At 59.0% G+C, this 25,807-nt stretch overlaps 1 protein-coding gene across 5 annotated transcripts in view; it reads right to left on the bottom strand.

The window, feature by feature from the left end:
* Positions 1-571: 571 nt before the first annotated feature.
* Positions 572-25,807, bottom strand: part of MGAT3 (beta-1,4-mannosyl-glycoprotein 4-beta-N-acetylglucosaminyltransferase) — a 57,666-nt gene continuing 32,430 nt past the window's right edge. For 2 of the 5 annotated variants that reach the window (XM_045465885.1, XM_045465883.1), the window contains one exon: positions 572-5,403. In XM_045465885.1, the coding sequence (XP_045321841.1) occupies positions 3,801-5,402 (1,602 nt within the window). In that variant the 5' untranslated portion in view covers position 5,403 and the 3' untranslated portion in view covers positions 572-3,800. Of the gene's footprint in view, positions 5,404-8,308; positions 11,818-22,162; positions 22,581-23,457; positions 23,762-25,807 lie in introns of those variants that run through there. The other 3 variants (XM_045465888.1, XM_045465887.1, XM_045465884.1) reach the window with 3 other exon arrangements.

The following is a 25,807-nucleotide window of genomic DNA, read 5'->3' as shown; positions in this document are numbered from 1 at the left end:
GGAAGGAAGGGAAGGAAAAGAAGGAAGGAAGGAAGAAAAGAAAGAGAAAAAGAAAAAGGAAGGAAGGAAGAAAAATGAAAGAAAGAAAAGAAAGAAAGAAAGAAAGAAAGAGAAAGAAAGAAAACCTGTGACAGGCAAAGAGGGGAAGAACACTGAAGCGGGAGGGTTTGTCCGGACGCCCTGAGGTCAGGACTGAGAACTGCTCTCCTTTGGGGGTAGACACCAGAACCTTCATCTGGCACTCCGGCGAGGTACAGGTCCGCCCCGGAGTGGGGAGGTGTGTGTGGCCAGTCCTGGACCTACCTCGTCTTTCTGCGCCCCTCCTTCCAGCTGGTTCCACCAGGTGGGGTGGGGAAGGGGAGGACGCGCCCCTGGTTGTGCGTGGGTGCGTGCACTCCTTGGTGAGGGGCTCGGCACGCCCCCCTCCTGCCCAGCGTCCGTCAGTCTGTGAGGAGGCTCACACCCCGTGGGCCCGGCGCTGGCGGGGAGGAGGTTTTTAGGAAGACCTGAGCCACCCCCTCGCACCCCTCCCTGACCCAGAGCACCCCCAAACTGGCCCCGCACGCGCACCTTTCAGACTTTGTAGCTGTTTTTATTATTAATATTATCTTTTCCTTTAAGCATCCCTTTAAGGGTGAAATGAAATCCAACCATTTACAGAGAAAATGATTTCAGAATGTACATATTGATTTTCCCTTACAAAAAAAATAATACTATTATCATTGGCGTCCTTAAATTATACATTTCCCAGGGCCCTGCCTTCTGCTTGGGGAAGTCCTGTATCCCCTCCCCAACCGTCACCTTTGCCCCCAAAGCTCTCCCACATCCGCCCCTGGGAATGGACATGACCTGTGGGCCGGCTGAGCCTCCTGAGTCTAGAGGTCATAGGGCCAGTGGTTCCCAGGGAAAGACACCTGGTTATGGCGACAGGGCCAGCAGTGTGCCCGCCCTCACACATTCACAGTTTGGTTTCCTTTCATACTGGGGGAGTGGCCCGGGGCTCCCCTGCCCGCCCCCCCCACCCCCCACCCCCCAGAATTCCCAGTGTATGAATGTGAGTATATGTGAAACTCTTCAACCCCACGCCTTGCCCCCCGCCCCCACCCCCACTCCTCTGATGGCTGCTGTCTCCACCCAATGGCCAGGTCTCCACTCGGCAGTGACCGTGAACAGGGTTCTGGGTCTGAGAGGGAAGGTGGGTCCTGGCACATCTGAGCTCCTCCCCTCTTCCTTCCCCTGCCCCGGAGCTGGTGAACTGGAGGCCAGGGACCCCTGCCAGCCTGGGGAGGGGGCATGCCCATAGCAGCCGAGGGTGCCAGGGGCACGAGGTGAGGAAGCCCTCAGGAGGGAGGCCCTGGGCTGGGACTCAGGCACGATTCAGGAGCCCCCAGAGACTGCCTGTCCAGGGGGTGAGCAGAGGTGGCTGGGAAGGCAGGCCCCGGTCTGGGTTGGCCCAGAGCCACAGGGACATCCTGATTTCTTTTGCCACTTCTCAGATCCAAGAGGGACTAGGGGGACTGCTGTAACTCCAAGGGAGGGGTTCCCTCAGGGCACCCTAAAGACTTGCTTGGGGTGGGAGACTGGAGGCCATAGGGCCCTGCCACCTGATTCATGCCTGCCGGCCGGACGCTGCTCTGCGGCCAGCTCCCCAGACCACACCCATGCCATACAGTTCTCTGGACAGAGCTGAGGCAGAGGAGACCCCCTCCCCTTCTGGCCCGTCAGGAAACCCCAACAAGACCCCCCAGAGACAGTCCTGGCTGGAGGCTGGGTGGGATGGGATGGAAGGATATGGTGGGGACCAAAACAGGCCGGGGAGGTAGTGAGCTCTCAGCTGTTCAGCCCTCGGGCCCGGAGGATTCTCATTCCTTGGACTGAAAGACAGACAGACAGACAGACCCCGCATCCCCCTTTAGCCTTGCTTGCTAGGCTCCCCGAGGGCTTTGCGCCTCAGTCACTTTGGGGGAGCTGTGAGGGGCTGTGGCCACAGGCTCCAGGTCCCGGGGAAGGGGAGGCCTGGGCCCTGCCCCCACATCCATACAGAAGCATCTATTTACAGGGACACCCCAATACAGACACACACAAGTACACACCAAACATGCACACATGCCCATAAATACACACACGCACACACAAACATGTCCCGCTCCACAGGCAGGCTCTGCATCCTGGCATGGCTGGGTGAACATCTGTGGGGGCCTCAGGAGGGCGGTGTCTCACCCCTCCTTCAACTGCAGGCTCTCACTGCCCGCCCCCCCCAGCTCTGGACTGGCAGTGAATGGGGGCAGGAGCAGGTGCGTCTAAGAGCTCTGAACTTGAGAGGAGGATCCTAGGACTGTGTTAGTCATTCTGACGCTCTCTCCCTATGCCCCTCCCTCTGTGCCAAAGATGCTCCTGGTCTCCGTGCTCTCCTCCTTCCTTTACTAAGAGGACTCTCAAGCGGAGGCTGGGCATGTGGCCGAAGACTCCCTTTCCCAGCTTCCCTTGCAGCTGCTTGTGACCACGTGACTAAGACCCGGCCAGTGAGATGCCATCGGAAGTGACCACGCCATGCTGGCTCATGCCCTTAACAGGAAAGGACATGTGCTTCTCTTGCCCTTCCCTGCTTCTCCCAGGCTGGGATGCACATGTGATGGTGGGAGCTGAAGCCACCGCTCTGTCCAGAACTGGAAGGTGTGTATGTGGGAAAAAGCAGAGCTGCCCTACTGGATCTGGACCATCTCCCTCTGGACAGTCAAGCTAGAAACAAGCTTGTCTTGCTTAAACCATTGTGTTTGGGGGCCTCTTAATGGCAGCAGCTTAGAATCTAACCGATACATCCCCTGCCCCCATGAGATAAACTGAGGGGAATGAGATGACATGACTGACCTCAAAGTCCTTCCTGGTCCCAGGCAGCCTGTGGGCCCTTCCTGGCTCTAGCCAGCCCCGAGCAGGGGCACAAGGGTGACTCTATCAGAGACGGTGGAGGGCTGGGGCTGTGGGTCCCCGTGGGAAGGGGTGATGGGGAACCTCTGCCTCCCCTAGGCCCCCTCCCAGGCCGGCTTGACGGTCCAGCCTCCGGCTCCCATCCCACCCCGGGAACTGGAGTCTTGGCCTTGCGAGGGCTGAGCGGGCAGCCCATAAGACGACAGTATAAAAAGAAAGACGGAATGTCAAGGCCAGGTTTGGAACCAAAAGCAAGACTCCCCGGGCTTCGGCAGACTCCGGGCCCTACCCCACGGGTGCTCTCCAGCGCAGGGGTGTCCTGCGGGCGGAGCTCTCTGCTCCCTCCGGCTCAGCCCTTCCGAGGACACTGCGCTTCCTCCCAGCTGGATGCTCCTTTACATCCCTCCCACCTTGCTGTCCCCTCTTCCTCCTGCACCCGAATGCACCCATTTACAGAGCCCCAGGACCTCCCGGCCTGCCCACCTTCCCGCTGCAGGTCCAAAGCCCCAGGAGGCCCAACGGCAGGTTTCTCCCCGGCCGGGGCCGCAGCTCCCACGTGGCTGGCCTGGGGACCTTCTCCTGCGGGTCCCCTCCCCCGACCCTGCCCGCCCTCCCTGGCTACCCAGTAACCGTCATGCACTCTCCGTTGGCACCTCCTGGCCACAGCACTCTGGGTGGACGCAAGGGCTGGACTCCCTTCTCCCGACGAGGAAGGATGCTTTGTGAGCTCACAGGCCTGGCCCTGGGTTCCCAAGGGCTCGGTCCTCTCGGGAACCAGGCAGCCGGCAGAGGGAGGCAGGGAAACAGCGGGAGGGGCTGCCGCCACCCCCCCACCCCCCCACCCCGCCCGCCGGCTCTTTGAAGATCTCGCAGCCTTAGCCTTCGACCACATCCGATCTGCCCCTGGCGGGCGGCCTTCCCTCGGGCCCCCTGTTCCGCCGCCCACCTTCCGCTGTGCCCTTGGGCTCCCGGTAGGGGTTATCCAGCAGGTAGCGGAACTGGGCGTAGTTGCTGAGCAGGTACTTAGGGGCGTACATGTGTTCGCTGGGGTCGGCCGGCGGGTACTCCTGCCGCGTGCCGTCGAACCAGCCGCCCGTGCGGATCAGGCTCCGGATGTAATTGAGGTCCCGCTTGTCCTCGTAGTCGCCCCAGCGGGGGAAGTCGCCGTTCTGGGCGGACACGAGCTTGAAGTAGATGCCCTCGGGCGTGAAGCACCAGGAGCAGTGCCAGCCGGCGAAGTGCAGGGGGCTGCCCAGCGACCACTGCACCAGGATGTGGCCGGTGCGGTTCTCGTACTGGCGGAAGTTGGGCATGGTGTAGTACTGGCGGCGGCGCAGGCGGATGCCGTCCAGCCCGTACACCGTCTGCAGCATGTCCACGGTGCAGCCCGACACCACCTCCAGGGTGCCCGGCTGCTTCCAGAAGAAGCCGTAGAGCGACTTGCGCATGTGGAAGGCGAAGGGCTCCGTCCAGCCGTCGTACAGCTTGAGGAAGAGCACGCCGTCGCGCGCGGGGATCTCGTCGGCGTCGTCGATGATGAAGACGTCGTCGGGCCGCAGGTTGCGCAGCCGCGACACGCCGTCCTGCGTCAGGAAGGTGCGCAGGTAGTCGTCGGCGATCCAGCCGTCCTGCCGCCCGCCCGGCGGGAAGTGGTCCAGGAAGACGTAGAGCACCTTGTGCCGGATGTACTCGAAGGTGCCGTTGGTCAGCATCTCGCGGAACTTGAGCGGCCGCGGCTCCCCGTACGCCGTGAAGTTGGACTCGCACACCACGAACGCGTCCACCACGTCGCCCAGCTCGTGGAAGCGCACGTCCAGCAGGTCGAACTCGTGGTTGACGTTGATGGCGTTGATGACCCGCCGCGGCACCTCCCGGGGCACCAGGCGCTCCTTGGTGGGCAGGTTGGAGTACTGCACCACGGTGGGCACGCCGCAGCTGGGCCCGTGCCAGCCCGGGAGGCACACGCACTCCACCCACTTGCGCCGCGCGCCGCGGGCCCCCGGGCGCTCGCGGGTGCTCAGCAGGTGCCGCGCGGGGCCCCGGGCCGAGGAGCCGTCGGCGCCCTCGGCCTTCTCGTCGGGCCGCCCCGAGGGGGGCTTCTCCAGCATCTTGGTGCCCGGTTTGAAGCAGACGCCGCCGGCCTTGGTGCGGACGAAGTACTCGGTGGTGTCCTCGGGCAGCGCGAAGTCCACCCGGTGGAGCTCCTCGGTGGCCTTGCTCGGCGACAGGGGCTGGAGCAGGGGCGAGTGGGAATAGAGCGGCGTTCGCAGCAGGCCGGGGCTACCCGGCTCCGGGCTGGCCTGGGGCGTGACGGGGGCATTGTTCCAGAAGAAGCTGGACACGAGGTTCGGGCTGAGGGAGGCCAGTTCCCGGGGGAAGGTGACATAGGACAGGGTCTTAAAGAAGTGCAGGAAGGAGATGAGGCACAGGCCGGCCATACAGAACACGAGAAAGAGCTTGTAGCGTCTCATCTTCATTCTGCAGTAAAGAGGGAGACAGCAGACGGGTCAGGGGGTCTGCAGACCCGGGTGACCAGAGCCCGAGGCCCCTCTCCTAAGGAAGGGAGCCTGAGGAAGCCTTTGCCGCCACCGTGCCTGTGAACGTCCTGGCCAGTGCCTGGCGCCCTTGCCTGAGGTCGCTTCCTGTCCCCCAGAAGTCTAGCCTGGGAGTCCCACTCGCTGTACCAAGTACCCCCTGGAAGCCCCCCAGCCCCACCCGTCAAGGAAATTCCCCTCCTGGCTCAGGACCTCCTCCCGGTTGGCTCAGCCCTGCCCCCCCAGAGACTGCCAGGTCAAACACCCCCCCTCCTCCCCTGCAGTCTGATCTTCTACTCCGCCTGCCCACCCTGACCCGACCAGCTGCACCGCTAGGCTTTGCTCCAGCAGCAACAACACCCGGCAGGGCTGAACTTGCCCCGGGGGGGGGGGGGGGGCTCCCAGGCCCCAAGGGAGGGAGCGCGGCCTCCGCCGACTTGCCCCCCACCCCGCCCTGCCCCGGAACCGCCCAGGGTGCTGTTCTTTTTTCCGTTGGTGTGGATCTAGTTCCTTTTCACTGAAAAATATTCACAGGCCTCAAGGAAACACATTGAACTCTAACACACTTAAAAGTAAGTACGGGTGCCCCTTTCACTCCCCGCTCTCCAGACCGGTCTCCCCGCACAGCTTGACCTGTCTGACGTGTGTTGCTGGGTTTTATAGGCAACATTCCTGTGCTTGGTTTCCTATTTTTCGTAAATAGTGTCATACTGGACACTAAGCGCACTCGAGTTGTTTTCCCCAATCAATGACAGATGAAACAGACTTTCGTATCAGTAGTAATAAATCTGCCATTTCCTTTTAAATCCCACATAATATTCCACGGTTATTTTGAATGAATCACTGTCTATTCATGAGTGAGTCATGACTACAACCATTCTCTATTCATTTATGCAGTGTGATTTATCGATTCGTTTGCTTTTATTTATTTATTTATTTATTTTGGAGAGAGAGAGAGAGAGAGCCAGCAGGGAAGAGGGGCAGAGGGGCAGTGGGGGGAGAAAGAAAGAAAGAGAATCTTAAGCAGGCTCCTCCTTCAGTCGGGGCTCGATCCCATGACCCTGGGATCGTGACCTGGGCCTAAATCAAGAGTGGGACGGTCAACGGACTGGGCCACCCGGGTGCCCCAATTTTATCACTTAGTTGATGGCTGTGGAATGGACAGCCTTGTATATTGTCTTTTACAGTTTAAGTAAATGTTCCAGACACTCCTCACTCGGTCTCCCCTAGGGCTAATGTCTTATATATCACCATGGTACATTTGTCATAACTAAAACATGGAAATGGCCACGTTACTATGAACTAAAGTCCACACTTTATTCAGATGTGCTACTTATCTCGTGAATGAGCCTGTGTAGCGAGACGGCACTTCTGACTGTAAGCGTCCAGCTCACTTTGTCCCCGGGGCCCCGGGAGGCGGGCAGGCAGGCTGGAGGCTACACCCATTTGGCCGAGTAGGACCAACGACTCGGTTGGATGACCTACAGGGTCGCTGGAGGGGCTAGGACAGAAACCGGGCTTTGGCATCTGGTGTTTTCCGTAGATCCCTATGAGTGAGACACTGCCCTTCCACCTAGAACGTTCTTTCCCTTAAAATGTTCCTTTCTGTGGCTTCTCTTCCCTTCTCCGGGTCATTTGGGCGCCTTCCTGCCATACTCTGCCCTCCACTTCCTAACTCTGAAGACAGCGGGGTAGAAAGAGGCACACTTGTCTTCAAACTTCTGTGACCTCAAGAACAGCTCACCATCCTAAACGTCAGTTTCTACACCTGTGAAACGGGTACAGTGTTCCTGGTGGGCAGCAGGTGCTCAATAAACTTCCATGCTTTCAATGCTGGAAGATTCCAACGTTAATTTTCTCTAAGCTGCGTGGTCATAACGCACAGAATCATAACATGTTCGACCTAGAAAACATTTTAAGAATCACCTCCTTCAATCCTTTAATTTTCCAGAGGAGGAAACCAGGACCTAGGGGGCTTCAGGGACCTGCCTGAGGTTGCAAAGCAGGGGCAGGAACCCAGGTGGCTTGACTCCTGTGCTACACCCCCTTCCCGGCCTCACCTTGCTGAGGAGTCCTGAGCAAGCTAGTGAGAACGGTGGGGTCGCCAATCCCACTGGCCAGGGTACTTGTGCTGTCGGGTCCAAGGGGACCCACCTCCTCTAGTTTGAATGCCTGGGCGCTCCTGGAGCCTGCCCAAGGGTGGCCTGCACAGCTGACTGCAGACAGGCAGGACAATTGGGGGTGGGGGCCTGACCTCTGCTAAATGTCAGCTGGCCCTAGGGCCAGGGTGGGAGGGGCCGGTCTCCACTGGCTTTTGGGAAGACAGGAGGGAGGGGCTGCCCCTTGGCAACCTTCTGAAGCAGGTCGTCTGGGCTCCTCTCTCTAGCAGGGATTCCAGCCCTACTCTGGCAAAGTGAGACCAGGTAGACCAGGCCAGCAGGGTGGGTGCAGGGGCAGAGGGGTGAGGCCCGATACAGGCGGGTAGACAGGAGTTCTTGCTGTGGCGGACACCGGGCAGAAGGCAACACTGAAGACTGATGTCAGCACAGCGGAAGCCTCCACGGTGACCCGCCAGAGGGTTTTGGGGACCTACTCAGGCAGCCCTGATCCTTCTGGCAGGCTATTTCCACCCCCGCCTTGGAACCTGCCTCCGTGGAGCACACCCCAATCCTGGCCCCCGCTGGACTGAGCTGGCCCATGAGCCGTGGAGGGCAGGGTCAGGCTGCCACTCAGACTAATTCCTGTAGCCGAGGTCACACTGACCCAGCTGCCCCTCGGTTCCCGGGCCAAGCTGGCTTTCAGGATCTCATTACGCCTGGCCAGATGTGCCCTGCGGAAAACAGACTCACCTGTGCCTGGGATCCCCCTTTCACGGGGGCTTTCAGCGGGCGGCCCCCTGATGAGGCCCGGGCCTGGCTTACTGCATGAAGGAGCCGAGTGGGGCTCCCGTGTTGCTCCGGCGGCTGAGGAGACTCAGGTGGTCGGCCTGGAGCAAGTCAGTGCCTCACAGACCAGACTTCCTGCGGCGCCTTCGCTTCTGGCTTCACTCTTCTTGTCCTGATCACTTCTTATCTTATCTTCATGTATTTTGATAAGTGCTCCAAATACATTTTTTTTTTTTTGACTGAGTGGCTTATAAATAGGCAACTGAATAAATAAAGCATCGGCACCTGTGGTCTCCTGTCTCATCCACCCTGGGAAGCTACTGTAACCACCCATTTCACAGATGGGGAAACAGACTCGGAAAGGTGACGAGACTTTTCCCAAAGGACATTAAGGAGGTGGCGACGTCAGGACCCGAACCCACTTCCGCTCTCATGCCAGCACCTCTCTCCCTCCTTACAGCCAAGGCTAGATCCCTCCAGGTGGCCCAGCTGTGAGCGAAATCCATGGAACCAAACTAGGCCCCAGCTGACAGCATTTCTACCTCTGTCCGAACGCCTCCTCGAGAAACACCCAGCGGTAACAATAAAGCTGATGGTCGCTGACGCTTACAAGCCAGCGATTGTCCCGAGCACATTACACACTTGACCTCACTGGCTCCTCTCAACAGGAAGCAGGTGCTATGCTATTGCCATCCCCATTTTACAGATGAAGAGACTGGGGACAGAGAGATGATATACTTTGCCCACTGTCACACAATTAGGCAGGGTCAGGCTCTGTGGGATCAGCTATGGTAAACCTGTCCTGAGCCCCCTCCATCTGCCGCACTCAACCCAAGTAGGGTGACACTCATGAAGAGTCTACTGGTGACCAGTGAGGACAACCCAGTGGATGGAACAGGCACCGTCGCATCTGACCCACACGCTACCCCACGGGCTGCTCACCCAACCCATACCTTCCATTCACTCAGCAACTGCTTATCAAGAGCCCGCTATGTCCCAGGCACTGTGCAAGGCCCTGGGAACACAGGGGACAAGGCAGACGAGGACCCCCACCTCCATGCAGCACACATGGGGGTGAGTAAGGCAAGGGACTGCAATAAACTAGAAATCAACGAGTCAGGTAATAACTTTAGCAAGAGTAGTGCTCTGGAGAAAAAGCAGGGTAAAGGATTAGGAGGTCACATGGCTTCACTGACAAACGGGGGCCAGGGCAGGCTTCACTGAGAAGAGGACACTTAAGGAAGAGAAAGCCTTGAAGATGACAAGAGAGCAGGGGATGAAGGTTCTGGGCAGAAGGAACAGCCGGTGCTCAGGAGGGAGGGATGCGCCCAGATCACACACAGCCTGGGGCCACAGCAGGAAATGTCGCTTTCACGAAAGGATTCTGATCAGAGGAGGAACATGACCCGACTTGGGTCTGAGGAGGCTCACTCGGGCTGCTCTTTTGAGAACACGCTGTTGCCTGAAGAATGGAGCGGGGAGAATAATGAAGAGGCCCCAGCACTGTCCAGGCAAGACAAGCGTGGCTTTCACCAGGGTGGGGGAGAGGGCTGCAGAAAGTGCTCAGATTCTGCTGGATGTGCCAAAGACCTGGATGTGAAGTGTGAGCAAGGGGTCAGGACCTAGAAGGATGGGATAGTCTTTGACTGGGGTGGGGGCCACCCCTCAACAGCCTTCATGGAGATGGTAAACGGCAGAGCTGGGCTTTGAGACGGGCTGTCCCCGCAGGGTCCTCTCGCTCTAACCCTCACCACGGCATCCTGCCCAGCAGATGCAAACATGGAGGCTGAGTGAGGGGCGTGGCCAGTCACACAGCTGGCTAATGGCAGAGTCTGGCTGTTGACCTTGGTCTCTGGACCCAAATCTCATGTCCTTTCCATAGTATGCTTGGTCTAGAAGCTTCACAGTTTGGATGGGAGTGGAGGTGAGCAATACTTTGGATCTGGGAGTAGGAGCTGGGCTGGGGGGCACTGTCCAGCTCACCGCTCTCCAACCTCTACTCCTGCCTCCTGGCATGTTTGAGTCCCTCTAACAACTCAGGACTCCAAGAGGGGTGTGGTGGTCAGGACCTGTCTGGAGAAACAAGTTTAACTGAGGAAGGACTTGGGGTCTCTAATGGGCTCGCCCATGGCCCTCCAAGGCCCTGGGCACACAGCTCCCTGAGGACAAAACCCCTGTCTGAGTCCCTCCTCCTACAGAGAATGATCGTAGGCAACTCAGAGGCCACAACTTAGGCCCTTACTCATCTCAGTGAAATTCACCCAAGACTTCTCAGGTGCTTGCTGTGTGTCAGGGCTGGCCTCCCTTGAAACCAAGTGCCTCCTGTCCCAGGTCAGAACCTGGAGGAACCATCCCGAGCTCTCCCAACCCTCTTCCCGACTCCCTGCCTCAGCCTCTGGGCTCATAAAGCCACTGTGAACCCGAGCCTCAACTCCCTGATCTACGAAATAGATATAAGCATTCCTGTCCTGCCCACTTTTCTGTTTGTTTGCGGCTTAAGCAACAGAAATTTATTTTCAGTTCTTGAGGCCAGAAGTCTGAGACCAAAGTGTCAGCAGACTTGATTCCTCCTGAAGAGGGAGAATCTGCTTCATGCCTCTCCTCTAGCGTCTGATGGTTTTGCTGGCCGTCTCTGGCATCCTTAGCTTGTAGAAGCATCACCCCATCTCTGCCTTCACCGTCCCATGGTATCCTCCCTGTGTGCACGTCAATGTGCACAAATTTCTCCTATCAGGACACTAGTCATATTGGATTAGGGGCCCACTCCACTCTAATATGACCTCATCTTAATTCGACTAATTACAGCTGTACTGAACCCATTTCTGTCCTGCCCACTTCAAATGAGACACCAAATCGGGGAGACCAATCCATAGCCCCGTCCTGTTTGCAACGCTCACCATGCTGGGCTCACCTCCCCTGACATCTGTCTCCCCAGCGGGACTACCAGCTCCCTGGGGCAGGGAGCTGTACAAAAAGCTCAAACAAAAAGCACCCTGCACTGAGGTCTCCTCAGTGTGTTCACCATCACTTCCGGGCACACAGACTCTGGAACCAGACTGCCTGGTCCAAATCCTGCCTCTGCCATCTCCTATCTGTGCAGCCTTGGGCAAGTTCACAACTTTCCTCCTTTTTCATCTATAAAGTGAGGGTTCAGTAATACTCCATGTAAAGCACTTGGCACATAGTGAGTGCTAAATAAACTTGAACTCTTCTTACCCCCATTGCTATGCCCCAGCCTGGCAGAGAGCAGAGAGAACCTTCGGGTAAGGGCAGGGCTGGAGCAAAGGCTTGGAGGTGAGCCTCTGGCAAAGCCTGGGCCCTGGTGGGTGCTGTCCTGTCCCAGAGGGGAACGGAGCAGAGCAGGGGCTCAGTAAGTGAAGCCTAGGCTGAACCTGAGCCTGACAGTGGAGGGACTGAGAAGCAGCTCCCCACTTCCCGGGATGCTGGGGAAAGGAGGAAGAAAGAACTGTCAGGCTCTCTAGGAGCTTCCCCAGGCCGCCCCCCACCCCCAACCCCATACACACATACTCTGTGAGTTGTACCCAGCCCCAGGAGCCTGGGTCTCCTGCATGAAGTTGGCAGGGGATGGGCTGGATGCTTCCTGGTAGCCAGATAATCAGGGACAGGGGAGGCTAAGGCTGATCCTGACCCAGGACGGTGACAGGATCGGCCCAACCTGGGCCTCCTCTTCTTGTGCTGACTTGTGGCTGTAGCCATGCCCCAGAAGGTACCCCTGGGCAGGTTTTCTTCTTTCCCTCCCTCTTCCCACGTCTTCCTTCTCCTCCTTGTGCCCTCTTTCTTTGGGCTCTGCTTAGAAGGTTGATTGGGTGAGGGAGGGAATCAGATGAACTCAAACCCCACAACCCAGCAATGACCTCAGGGTCAGGGCTCAGGCTGAGTCCAGTGGGGGCTCTTGGCCAGAGAGAAGACAGGTGCTCCCTGGAGACCACAAGCTACATCTGTGGGCCTTACCAGGCTGGCAGCAGCCTCCTGGGTGCAGACACACCCTGACAACTGTCATTGGGTGATGAGAGGTTCCCATGGAGCTCTCCATGGTCCTGAGCTTGCCTGCGCTGACCAGGGTCCTAGCTCAGCCCTGGGAATGCCCTCTGCCAGCCTCTCACTGGCCCCTGCCAGCCTCCTCTGTGGTTCGGTGGCTCACGTCCTAATGGCCACTTGCCTTGCCCACCATCCTCTGACCCCCTTCCCTGCCTGCCTCATGACACCTGATCCCTGGTGTCCTCAGTTCTGGAACAGCCATGGGGCACTCAACTCCTACAACTGGAAGAAGGGACCAGCTGCACTCTATGTCCAGCAGCAGAGAGATCTGACACCTAGTAGGTGTTCAGGACGCTCTGGGAAATGTCCACTGGGGAAATCTTGGAGGTTCCACAGCCCACCTTGTCTCCACTCTTGGGCAGGAACTGGCCCATCTAAAACCCCCGGCCTGGGAGCACCTTTGAATGCAACCTCACGGCCTCTCCAGGAATTAGTCCATCTGCTTGAAAGGGCATCTTGATTTTGCGCTGAAGTCTGCCTCCCTGTGCTCACCTCTACCCTACATTCTAGTCCTACCCCACGTGACCCAAGGGCTCCGCCCATCTCCATGGGGGAGGCAGGAGGTGTATCTTTGCATCAAACTGCCTAAGACACAGAGTAGGCACAGCGGTTGTGATGTCAGATCTGAACACTGCCTATGATTTTGACAAGTTATCTTACCTCTCCCTGCCTCAGTTCCCCTTCTCTGTAAAACGGAGGTGTAATACTCCCTACCTCATAAGGTTGTTTTGAGAATCAAATGAGTTAATCCATGCAAAGGACTAGTAACTGTGCCTAAGCATACAGTTAGTGCTCAGTGAGCAGTGGCCTCCATTGTTACTGGAAGTCAGAAAGATTTCATTTGAATCCCAAAGCTGTAATTTCCTGTGTGCTCTTAAGCAGGTTACTTAGCTTCTCTGAGCCTCAGTCTTAGATGAAGAAGGAAGATATCCTCTCCCATGCAGTCCTGTGGGAGATCTGGATGAGCCATGGTGTCCAAGCATCCTGCAAGGAGCCTAGCAACTGGTAGATGCTCTAAAAATGCCTGTCTCTTTTCTTCAGTTTGGCTTTCCTGCCAGACAACCAAATGTAGATGATACAACTGAACATGCCAGGCCTTGCTCCTGGCCAGCTTTGTTAAAGGACTGGGCCAATTGGAAGGCCTCTTACTACTGACTGGCACCCAACACCCTACAAGGCATTCTCAGTGACTCATCTGGCTTTCAGAACCCAGGGAATGTGGAGCCCACAGAAGTCCAGACTCCTCTCCCAGGGTCGGAAGGGTCCTGGTGTAAGAATATTGGCCACACCCTCACCCGAGGCCCATGCCAAGTGCCCATCTGGCCTCTGCTTGTCCAATTCTTAGCACCACCCATTCCAAGCACGTTGGGCTGCTAGAAATCTTCCTTCTGTTGACCTAAATCAGCTTCCCTGGAGCTGCTGCTACTGCTTCCGGGTCCTTCCTTGGGGTTAAGCAGAGCAAGTCAGTGCCGCAGGGATCAGAAGACTCCGGGACTAAATAAGTGTCCTTCCAGTATGAGGTTCCATGATCCCACATAGGGAGACGGGCAGAGGAGGCAGCTACGGAGTACGACAACTTCCAGAGTTCCTGGCAAGATGTGAGAAACGGCTGACGCTGTATCTATTTCTTTACCCCTCATTTTATCCATTTCTTCGGCTCATGTCCATCAGGCAAAGCTCCATAAGGATCAAGCCGACACGCGAGGGTCACCCTACAGCCAGCACATCATCCAGGCCACTGGTGAGCATTTACCAAGACCTTGCAGTGTGCCGGGCACTGCCTCTGCAATGGCTGGAGAAATTGCGGCCCGATTCCTGGGGCCAACCCTGGAGGAAGGTACGTGAGTCTTCACTTTATAAATGAGGAAATGGATGCTTCAGGAGGTTAAGCTACTCGCTCAGGTACACAAGGCTGGTGGGGATGAAGCAGATGGAAACCAAGATTCCCCAAGCCTCCTGCACCTGCTGACAGGCAGACCTGGGACCCAGTGGGGCTGCAGATTTGGGGATTCTGCCCCAGGCTAAACACAAATGGCTTGGCTGAGGGAGGGTCTGGTGTATCATGACGCCCAGTCCCCAGGACTTCTCCTCCCCGGTCTCTCCAGAGAGAAGTCAGCTTAAAGGGCCAGCCCTGACCAAGGACCCCATCTGCCCAGCAACTAGAAAGTCCTGGCAAACCTTGTTCACCATGGGGCAGGTGGGAGAGCTGCTGCTCCTATCCACAGATAAGGAAACCAAGGCCCGAAGGAGATGCACAGCTACGATGGGAGCCAGTTCTTGACCAGCCAGATGGGGCACCCAGGCCATTCCCCTGGGCACAAAGATCCGGGCCCTACTCTTTCTGCTGGTACAGCTCCAGGGCAGGGGCCCGGCTGAAGGCTCAGCCAATGCCCATGCCCAGGAGCTCTTTCCGTGATGAACCCTCTCCCTCCCCATACTCCACAATGAGCCAGCGTGCCCTGGGCCTCTCTTCTTCCTCCAAACCCCTCCCCTCCAGAACTCCGCCTGGTCCCAGCCCCCTGCCAGCTGCTGGAGAACTTTCCCACGGTGTGGTTAGCATGTGCCTGAGAAAGTTAGCTCCCAAGGCTGGGACCTGCCCTCAGCGACCTGGGGCCTCCTCTTTCCCCACTGGTCATTGGCCCACCGAGGATATCAGTGTCTGCTCCCCAGAGGCCCATGGGTAGTGAAGATATAGAACATTTCCACCATCGCGGAATGTTCTATTGGATAGCACCGAGGCTAAACAGATCAGTCATCCTCAGGCATCAGCCAATGGGGTGGCTTTGCTCAGAAGCCTGCAGTGGTTCCCAGTGCCCAGCACTGAGGCTTGTGGCTGTTGGGACCCCTGCCTCTTGAGATCTGCCCCTACCTTCCCTCATTCATGTTAACATGGTGGTCACCACTTATCACGTGCTTAAATAACGTGCCAGCTGTCAGCTGGGGGTTTTACACATACTTGACCCTCCCAGCCATCATGGGGGTAGGACTTATTATCCCCGCTTTACCCAGGAAGAAACTGGAGCTCAGAGGGCAAAGCCACCTGCAGAACATTCCTCTGCCCACCTGTACACATCCACTGCTCTGTAGGGCCTGAGAGCCACACAGCCTCCACTTACAGTGGGGGGGAGGGGTGGGGGTGGAGATGTTGGCCTCATCCCCAGGCCACTGAAGGCTCTGAGTGGGGCAACCCCTTAAGCCTGTGCCTGAGGGTGGCCCATGTCAGCTTCCAGAGCCATCCAAGAGCACACTCTGCGCTGTCCAACACACCCGCCATTAGCCCCATGTGGCTGCCGAGCACTTGAAATTGACTGGGAGAGTGAGGAGCTAATTTACAACGTAACTTAATTTGAATTTTAGGTTAATAGCCGCGTGTGCTAACAGCTACTGCATTGGAGCCCACAGGTTGGGACCAGACTGGGGAGAACAGGGCAGGGAGATGGGATGACAGCACCAGCCCTGTGGGAATGGGGGACTGGCCACGGGAGGGGGCAGCGTGATCGGAGGAGAGGATGCTCCTCGGGACAGCTGCGGTGCAGGAGGCGAGGACGCAGCCTGTGGCCTCCGGCCTGGGACACAGGACCAGGGTGGGGAGGGGTAGCGAGCTGCCGTGACAAAGTGACAGAGGGAATGAGCAGCAGGAGGGTCACGGCCTCACGGGCAAGAGGTCAGCCGGAGGTAGGACCTGGGGAAAGTCTGGGAAGGAGGAAAGGGAGTAAGAGAGCCACAGTGCCTGGGGGTGGAGGGATGGGAGGGAGGGGGCTGGGCGCGAGGCAGCTGGAGGCACTGCGACAGAGCTGTGGTGTTCAGGTCACAAGGCTGTGGTGAAGATTTCACTTTATTTTGTAAAGCTTATTTATTTTGAGAGAGAGAGAGAGAGACAGAGAGAGCCTGCATATGTGAGTGGGGGAGGGGCAGAGAGTGAGAATCCCGAGCAAGCTCCCTGCTGTCCGTGCAGAGCCTGACGTGGGGCTCGAACACACGAACTGATCATGACCCGGGCCAAAATCAAGAGTGGGACGCTGAAATGACTGCACCACCCAGGCGCCCCAGGATTTTAAATACAAGTGCCTGCAGCACTGCCTGGAAGAGAGACCGCCAGGTAGGTGCTTGTGAAACAACATCTGTTGAGGGGCATGTGATGAATGTCACAGGAGGGAGACTGAGGCATCTGTCTCTGGGAAGCAGACTCTTGGTGGGTGGCTTTGGGGAGGAGGAGATGGGAATAGACACAGACATACACAAACATCGCACGTAAAGGGCGATGTGGGCACTGAGAACAGGTGTTCCCAAATCAGGTTCCGTGGAACCTCACGGGGTCCTCCTGGGACCAGAGAATGAGGTGGGGGTGGGGAGAGGAGAGAGGTAACAAAGCCAGGGACAACCCCCCCCCCCAAAAAAAAACATCAAAAAGATGCTCTCTCAACTTCTCAATTTCATACATTGGCGTTCCTCGTAAGATTTTGTTTGTGGAAAACTTTTCTACACCAAAAACCGGTCTGAAAACCCCAGCCAGGCAGAGAAGGAACCGTGTGAACCTCAAAGGGCAGAGCACTGATGAATGCCCACCCACGGTGGTGGTGGGCGTGCATTTCAGAAGCCCCCTCCCCGCCCCTGCCCCGGGGGACTCTGATGGCCTCACACACACAGCCTGCAAAGGAAAGTCATCAATTGGGCCTGGAGGAACAGCCATCCCAGGAGTGGGGAGTGGTTTTGCCCGAGTCCCTTTAGCGGTCCAGGGAGGGAAGGTGGACGGGTCCCAGCAGGACTGCAGGCACTGTCGGGCTGGGGTAGGAGGAGCAGGAGGCGGCCACCCAAGTATGACCGCCAGCCACTGAGCCAGGGGCCATGTCTCCGCCAACCCCTGCTTCTGCCCCGTCACAGCAAACCTCAGCAGTGATCGGTCTTGTCCCCTGCCCTGTTTGTTCATTCCATTCCCACACTGTGTGCGCTCCAAGTCAGGCTGACCCTGTGTTCCCGGCACCCAGCACGGGGCCCAGCCCAGACATTCAGTGGATGTTTGGGACAAGCCAGAGGGGTGAGCACTAAGGTAGAACAGAGATCTGGCTGTGTCCCCGTCAGCAGGGCCACGTCCAGTCACGGGCTTGCCTGGTGAAGAATCAAGGGGCATAGCTACCCTGGTGGGGGCTGGGCCGGGGCGGAGGGAAGGCGCCCAGGGGCTGGGAGGACCACAGTCAATCACGACCCTTCTGTCCTTCCCTAGGGTCGGTGGAGAGAGCAGATCGGTCCCGGCTTTTGGAGTTGGGGTTGCAGCGGGGCTTGGGATACACAGATGAAGTCCCGCCCCTAGAGCTCAGTCCGGTGGCAGGACAGAGGACGAATGACGAAAACGAACGACAGATGCCAGGTGTCAGGGGGGACCTCCCGAAGACAGGACGTTTCAGCTGAGACCCAAGAAGGAGCCACCTCACAGAGTGGGAACAGCATGTCAGGCAGAAGGCTGACAAAGGACGGTGGGCTGGAAACTCCCAGTGAGTGACAGCAAAGGTGGGGGGGGGGGCGGTGTTTGAGTCCTTGAAGAGCACGTGAAGCCCAAGGGGGTGACAAGGACCCCCCGCGCTTCGGGGACTGCTTGGGCAGAAGCTGGGCACCCCTTCTCACCCCTCTTGAGTCAGTAATCTGGATGCAGCTAAACCCTCTAACTGGGCAGGGCTGGACAGGTCTGGGGAGCAGTTGGCCCGGAACATTCCTTCCAGAAGATGGCGCCTCCATCATCATCGCCTTCGTGGCAGCTGGCACGTTCTGAGTGGCCTAGGTGCCTTCCTCCATTTGTCCTCACAGCCACCGGGTGGTGAGGAGACAGGCACAGGGGTTGAGGGACCTGCCTGAGACTCACAACCGGGAGCAGCAGGACTCGCGCCCACTCACCACCTCTGGGGGTCCTCGCTCAGGAGGCAAGGTCTAGGCCGCTGCCTTCAGCCTTGCCCAGAGCAAGGAGCCCTCTCACCTCCACCTTAGCCCCCGGCGGGAGCCCGCAGGCCTGCCATTTGTGAGTCCCCAGCCTCCCTGGTTCCAGCAGGTGACTGGATCTGTTACGAGAGCGCTGGGCCCAGGAGGGCCGCATCGCCAAAATCCTTTCTGTCTGAGGCTCCCCTCCACCTGGGGCCCCCCCAGGGCAGCGCTCTGGCTGCAGAACAGTGACGTAAAACCCCAGTGACGTAAAAGCCCAGAACAGTGACGTAAAAGCCCAGGGGTTCACAAAGCCCAGGGTTTCCTGAAAGGCCGCAGGAGCCCCAGGGCCCCTTCCCTCTCCCCACCTGGTGACAGCAGAAACAGATCACCCTGGACAGGGTCCGGTGTAGGGATCTCCAGTACCAGAGCTTCTGGTGCTCTAAACAGTCAGGAGACCTCCCTGGTGAGGCGTGGACTTCAGAAGGTTCCAGGGGGCCTGAAGTCCCTCAGGGAACCCGGCTCATGCCTGTACTGCAGACCCCCCGCCCATGAGTACTGTCCTCCTAAGACTCACTATGTTTTCCCTAGTCCTGCTGGCCTGGAACTTCTGGAATTCTCATCTTGGGAGGGTCCCATACCAGCCGCACCCATACTCCGGGGGTTTCTGTCTACTTGCTGTTTGCCCGACCCCTCAGCGGCCTGTCACCACACAGGGGGAAAGAGAGGGCATGCCTGAGGCCTGTCCCCGCGCTGCCCTCTGGCAGAATGCTAATTGCTTCAGCTCCCTTCTCGAATTCCATCCCTATATCAGCCCCTTGGCTGTTACAGACAGGAAACAGGTTCAGAGGGCCTGAGTGACCAGCCTGGCTCGCCCTGTGAGTGGCAGCAGTGTGTCTGACCCAACCCTAGGGCCTCCCGCTCCCCACCACGCCACCCTGCCTCGGTACCCGCCTGGCCTCTCCCTGCCGGGGCCCATCTTGCCCTCCCCTGACCCGGTACCTGCCTCGGGTCCCCGAGGTGGCACACCACAGGGTCCCGTTCCAGCTGCCACAACCCGTGCTGCACAGTGTCCCGTTCCAGCTGCCACAACCCGTGCCGGGCCGCTGTGGCTCGATGACAGCGGTTTCCTCGCTGGAGGCTGTCTCCTGCCCCCAGGCTGAGCACAAGCGGCAGTTAGGTGGCCATGTCCCGGGGACAGCCAAACTTGGCGCGGCCTCAGCTCTGGCCTTCACCTGGGCAGGTTTCCCGGCCCCACCTCTCCCCAGCTGGGTCACCTCGCTCAGGGCTCCAGTCCCCTCATCTGTACAAGGTAGAAACAGGTGGCCCAGTGGCAGTGAGGGCAGCCCCACCCCGCTGGAGCTGCTCTAAAGTGCCGGGTGCCGGGGCGTGGGCGCGCTCTCAGTCTCCACCTTACTTACAGGATGAGGGGCCTGGTAAACCACGTGCCTGTCTCCTCTAGGAGCCTCGCGTGCTCCCTCTGGGTGGCAGGTCACCCTGAACGGTTCCCATACTCCCAAGGCACTGCTGGGCATTTTTGGTAGGGCACTGATGGGCAGTGGAGGAGTGGGGTACAGGTGGAAAACGTTGGACGTGCTCTCTACCAGGGGGAACCCGGTGTCCCAAACCCAGTGTGGGCGTCGGGGGGCCAGACGCGGAGCCTGAATCCTGACTGTCCCCCAGAAACCCTGCACCGTTCACCTGCGAGTGGGCTTAGTACTCAACCGCCCTGGGGGTGGGGGGCAGTTGGAGGTGAAGGGTTCTCTGGGAGTGGGAGCAGAGGCGGACTCTCATCCGGGCCACGGATGAGACACTGGGGGCCCAGAGGAGAGAGACCAACTGTCCAGCCTGGCCCCGGGCCCAAGTCCAGCATTGCAAGGCGTTCATTCCTGGCGGTGGGGATGACCCTCTCCGGGCTCCTTCTGAAGAGGGAGAAGACAGAAATCAGAGCCTGGCCGAGAAGAGCTCTGGGGGACTCCTCCTCCTTCACACCCAGCTTAGCCCTTGCCTCCCCTGGGGAGCTGCCCTCAAGCCCAGCAAACTCAGAAGCCCGCCATCAGCCTGCAGAGAAACTTCCCGTTGGCCGGCCGTGCGGGCTGAGAGGGCCTGAGTCCCGCTCTCGGTGCCTGACAGTGAACGTCAGCTGAGAGGATGCCAGCGTGGGAGGACTGCCCTGTCATCTCCGCGGTGCGGGCCGGCTGGGTGGGGCAGGGGTGGGTCCTGGGTGCCAGGAGGGGGAAGGAATGAGAAAAAGAGAAGCGCAGGGTCCAGCCAGGGTGAGGCCAAGGAAGCGGGGGGGGGGGGGGGGGGGGGGGGGAGGGGGCACGAGCCTATAACCACTCATTGGGCAGATCATTAACACGCACGGAGCAGCCAATTAGAGGAAAGTCAAAAACCCAGCTTCTTCTAATCCATGAACGGAACGTGGTGCCAGTCCTTCCACAAAGTTCACTGACCCAGACCCCACGCAGGCTCATTGCTCACACCCCTGTGGGGCCTGCTGAGGCTTCTGTACTTCTGCCTGCGGCTCCCTGCCCAGCTCCTGGCCTCTCAGCCTCTGAGACCCAAATAACCCACCCACTGGGGGAGAGCAGACAAGCCCGGGAGGCAGGGGCGGTGAGCGGCTCAGCCCGCCTCCTCCCCTGCCACGTCTGTGGATTGGCGATCACCGTGAGAAAAGCGAGGCCCGCGAGGCTGGGGCGGGCCTCCCCGAGAAAGGAAACTCCCTCGAAGGCCCGGAGATGCTGTTCAAGAGTCCCCAGCCCCACCTCTCAGGGCACCACAATGGGCAGCAACTCCCTGGAATCTGGACTCAAATCCTGCCTGTGCCCCCGCCCCATGTGATCTTGGGCAGGTAGCTTAATATCCCTAGGCCTCCGAGTCCCCATCTGCACTGTGGGACCATCCCAGCCCCTCACCCGATGACGAATGACTTAACAGGGTCACATCCAAAGAGCCTCAGCACCGACCAGTCCTCTGAGCTCCTCCTGAGCTGAAAAGTTCACCCTGTGCCACCCAACCATGGCCTCACCATGTGCCTGGTGTCATGGGCAAGGCCCGCTGGAGTGTCCTTCCAGCCCCACTCCTCCTCCTCACTGGCCTCCCTCCTGCCCCCTTTTTTCTCCGTCTTGAAATTATTTTTGAACAAGGGGCCCTACATTTTCTTTCCATTATTTTTATTTTTTTTTAATGTTTATTTTTGAGAGAGAGAGAGACCGAGCGTGAGCAGGGGAGGGGCAGAGAGAGAGAGGGAAACGCGGAATCCGAAGCAGGCTCCAGGCTCTGAGCTGTCAGCACAGAGCCCGACGGGGGGCTCGAACTCACGAACTTGGAGATCGTGACCTGAGCCGAAGTGGTCAACCAAGTGAGCCACCCAAGTGCCCCTATTTTATTTTATTTGAGACAGAGAGAGAGAGAGAGAGAAAGAGAGCACACAAGAGTGGGGGGGGGGTGGAGCAGAGGGAGAGAGAGAAGAGAATCTTAAGCAAGCTTCGGGCCAGATGCAGGGCTCAATCCCATAACCCTGGACTCCTGACCTGAGCAGAAATCAAGAGTTGTAGGCTTAACTCACTGAGCCACCCAGGCACCCCTCGGGGCCCCACATTTTCATTTGGCACTGGGCCCCACAAATTCTGTCACTGCAAAGTCCCCACCAGGCCATGTCCCCCCTCCCCGCACCCCACTCAACCTCCTCCCACAAGACCCTCCCCCCCCCCGACCCCACCCGCACACCGGTCTCGCTCAGAATGAAATCCAAACTCCTCTCTGGGCCCACAGGCCCCGCCAATCTGGTCCCCGAATCTTTGCTGCCCTCGCCTCCCTCGTCCACTCGGCTCCAGTCACAGTCCCCACCTTTCCGTCTCAGGGTCCTCCCACTGGCTGCTCCTCGGCCTGGAATGTGGCTGCCTGCTCAGAGGGGCCCTCCTGGCCCTCCAGCCAGAGCGGCTGTCCCCTGCCCAGGTCGTCTGCTCCCCAGCACTCACAGCGGAAGCTAGCCGGCCCCTTGTTTACGTGTTCGTGGCCTGTCTCCCCCACCCACACCCCGGGGCTCAGAATGTCAACAGGAGAGCAGGGTCATCGTAAGCCTGTAAGCCTCGGTCACCGGTCACGGCTGCTCCCCACCCCCTAGGACAAAGCCTGGCCCGGAGCAGACGCTCCATAAACAACTGGTGCGCGACGACGGACCTTGCCTGAGAAGCGATGACAGACTCTGAGTGACAAGTACCATCTAGTGTGGGGCGGCAGGCCCGGCCAGTGCGAGCCCATACCCGGCAGGGTGTTCTCCCCTGATCCCAGGCCCAGAGAACCCCCCCCCCCGCCCCCCGCCCCCCCCCCCCCACCTGGATCCTCAGTGCTGCTGAGATCAGCACAGGGTGTCGGGCAGTGCCAGCCCCTCCCACCAGGCTCCCCCCTCCCCCAGGGGGACAATGTACAAAGGGCCACTTCAGCACGGAGCTGCGTCTCTAGCCCACAGGCCTGAGGTGGGGGAGGGGAGGGGAGGGCGTGCCCCAGCCCTCATGAGGCTGTCCTCATGGAGCCTGCTCTAGCACAGGGCCAGGAGGGTGACAGATTCAAGCTGTAGCGCGGAGAGGCTTTGTTCCAGGAGCTGCGCCTTGAGGCGTGGGGGAGATGCCCTTGCACAGCGCGGGGATGAGACACATCAATGCACGGGGTTGGCGTGCCCGGGCGGAGGGCGGTCCCCGTGGACCCAGGCAGCAGGAGTGGAGTGGCGCTCCCCCACGTGGGCAGGGCACAGTTGCGAGGTGCAGCCGGGCACTCAAGAGGCTAAAGTGCCCGCGCGGGGTTAAGGGAGAGAGAGGAGCAGACCCGGCAGGGTCTGGGCCAGGCTGGAGGGCAGAGGCCTGGGCTCAGAGTCGGCTCCCATCCTGCCTGGGACCCTCCGCCGCAAAACCAGGCACAAAGAACTCGCTCAAATAGTGGTTCCGGAAACCTGAGCTGATAACCCGAGATGTGACCATCCACCCAGTCTCCCAGGCCAGGAGCCCGGCAGTCATCCTGAATCTGGCTTCTCGCTGACCTCGCGCTCCCCATCGCCAGGCCCGTCTCTTCCACGCCCCGGTACTTGTCGTCCCGCCCAGCCCCCTGCGCCACTGTCCCACGCTGCCTGTGCCACCATCCACGCTCACCTGGACAACAGCAGCAGCCTTGCCAGGGAAGGGGCTCCTGGCTTGCGCCCCACGAGCCAAGCAAAAGCCACATCCGATGCTTGGAACACCTGCCCCCGGGATAAAGTCCAAATCCTCTAGGAGACTCCAAGTTTCTGTGTAATCTTTCACTCCCTGCCCAGGGAGGCTCAGCTGAACTGCAATTCCCCCAGGCTGAGGAAGGACTGAGCCGCCTCACCCCTGGCCTGCCCCCCAGGGCTCCTCACCCGACACTGGGTGGTGCTGCCCAACTCTCCTGGGGCCCCAGCACAGAGCCTGATGCAAAGGAGGTGCTGACCTTGGCCTGTGGAAGGAATAAAGGACAGCCCCCCCCCCCCCGCCCCCAAATCCACACACCCGCACCTTCAGTCAGTGCTGCTGGGCTCTCAGAACTGGTCTGGGGTTTGGAAAAGTCTAGTCCTGCCTGGGCAAGGCACACCCCAACGAGGTGGCTTATGTACGTGAACTCGACGGGTCCCCTGCAATGGGAGGGGAGCGGTGGAGAGCGGAGACACGGGGAAGGACTCCAGCCTTCAAAGTGCTCTGAGCAGGATGGCTGATGGTCCGGAGGAGACGCGGCAAGGAAGAAGGGGAAACAGGAAGTGATCTCGGTTCACCCCTGGGTGCTCAGTGCCTGGCACCATGCCCGGCTGCTGCTGGCTCAAAGGATGGGCTGGAACCCTGGCCCTGCCCCCCGCCCCCAACTCTGGAATCCTACTCTCTCGGAGGCAGAAAAGCGGGGGCCGGTAACGCCGCCTCACAGGGATCTGGGGAAGTGACGAGGCTGCTCCTGGCCCAGAACCTACAGCTCCAGCTCTCTGGGAGCCCGAGCAAGGTCGTCCACCTCCTTCAGGAGAGGTGGCCTGGAGCAGATGCACCTGGGGAGCCTCCGTGGAGCTGGAACAATGAGCCCTTTTCTTTTTCCTTCCCAATCCACCTCTGCCCACCCCTGCCTTCAAGGGGCCGCAGCACCCTCGGCTCAGGACCCGACTGTCTCCACCGGGGGACACTCAAGAAGCCCTCACCAAATGGCACAGGGCACCATGCAGGGCTTTAGGCACTGGGCCCCTGCTCCTTCCTATGGAGCCGCCAGTCTGTTCTCGGTCCTCTGATTAGTCAGTCTTTTCCCCCTGCTAGATCCCGAGAGCATTCCGGAAAAAGGCCACAAGTGCCCAAACGTCCCACTGAGGGTGAGAAAGAAAAGAAAGGAACAGCAGTGACCAGACCATCACCACAAGGGGCCAGAATCATTCAGGAGTCAGGTGGCCAGGGTCCAGGCCTTAGCCATGCCACTAGCTTCCGGGGAGAGCCTGAGCACCAGGTGAAGTGCTCCATCTTGTCTGACCGTCACGTGGCCACTTCACAGACGGGGAAACTGAGGTCTGGAGAGGGGACAGGACGCGCCCGAGGTCAGGCAGCAGCGAGCTGTGGGGAGGGCCTGGCTCAGCAGAGACCACATGCGTGCCACTGCAGCTCACCAATGCTCAAGGCCTCCCCGTTCCTGCCAGACCTCAGTTTCCCCCACTGACCACCGGGGGCAGAGACTGGATCTTCCAGCTTCCGGCCGACTTGAGTGTTTCAGGTTCCGGAAGGCCCACATTCTAGGTCTGCTGCTCCATTTTCCTCCTCTGAGTTCCATGATCCCGCTTCTCTGGTCTGGATCACGGGGTTCTACTTTCCAGGTGCTGTGTTCTCGTGCCTGGTCCCCAAGTTCGCCTCTCAGAAAGGTCTGCAGCCCAGGCAGGTTCTCCAGCCCACATGCTTCATTTTCATTCCCTGTATTCTCTCCCAGCCCCCAGCAGTCGGGGCCCACAGGTCACCACCCAGAGCTCCAGTTCCGTCGGCCCTTGGGGCTGCTTTAGGGCATTAAAATGGGCAGGGAGGGCAGTCCCAGGCCCTGGGTCGCTGGGCTGAAGGGGATGCTGGAGATCATCTCACAGCTGGGCAGGAACACCCTTCCCCACTCTTCCCCGTGTCTCCAGGACCACGTTTCTGACCACCCCCAGCCCTGCCGGCCTCTGCCCCCACCAGTCCACACCGCGACAGCCCCCGAGACGGCACTTCCCGAGGAGAGAGACCTTGGGTCATTTTTCTTTGGGGTCAGAGCCTGGTACTTCCTTACTGGCTGTCTGTTAAACACTTGCAGAATGAATTAACCAGGTGTGCCCGGGGTCCCGGCAGGATTACACATTGTCACAGCCTCAAAGACCAGAGTTCACATATGACGGAGACGCTCACGCTGTGTGTGCGTGCAGGTGATGTGCACAAAACATGTGCTCAAACACACAGACACGTCACACCCTAAAATCAGCAGATCTGTGCCCCTGGCACC

Source organism: Leopardus geoffroyi, chromosome B4 (assembly GCF_018350155.1).
Source record: "Leopardus geoffroyi isolate Oge1 chromosome B4, O.geoffroyi_Oge1_pat1.0, whole genome shotgun sequence".
Classification (NCBI taxonomy): domain Eukaryota; kingdom Metazoa; phylum Chordata; class Mammalia; order Carnivora; family Felidae; genus Leopardus; species Leopardus geoffroyi.
Note: the sequence above shows the minus strand (reverse complement) of the source record. Positions and strands in the feature narration are given on the sequence as shown.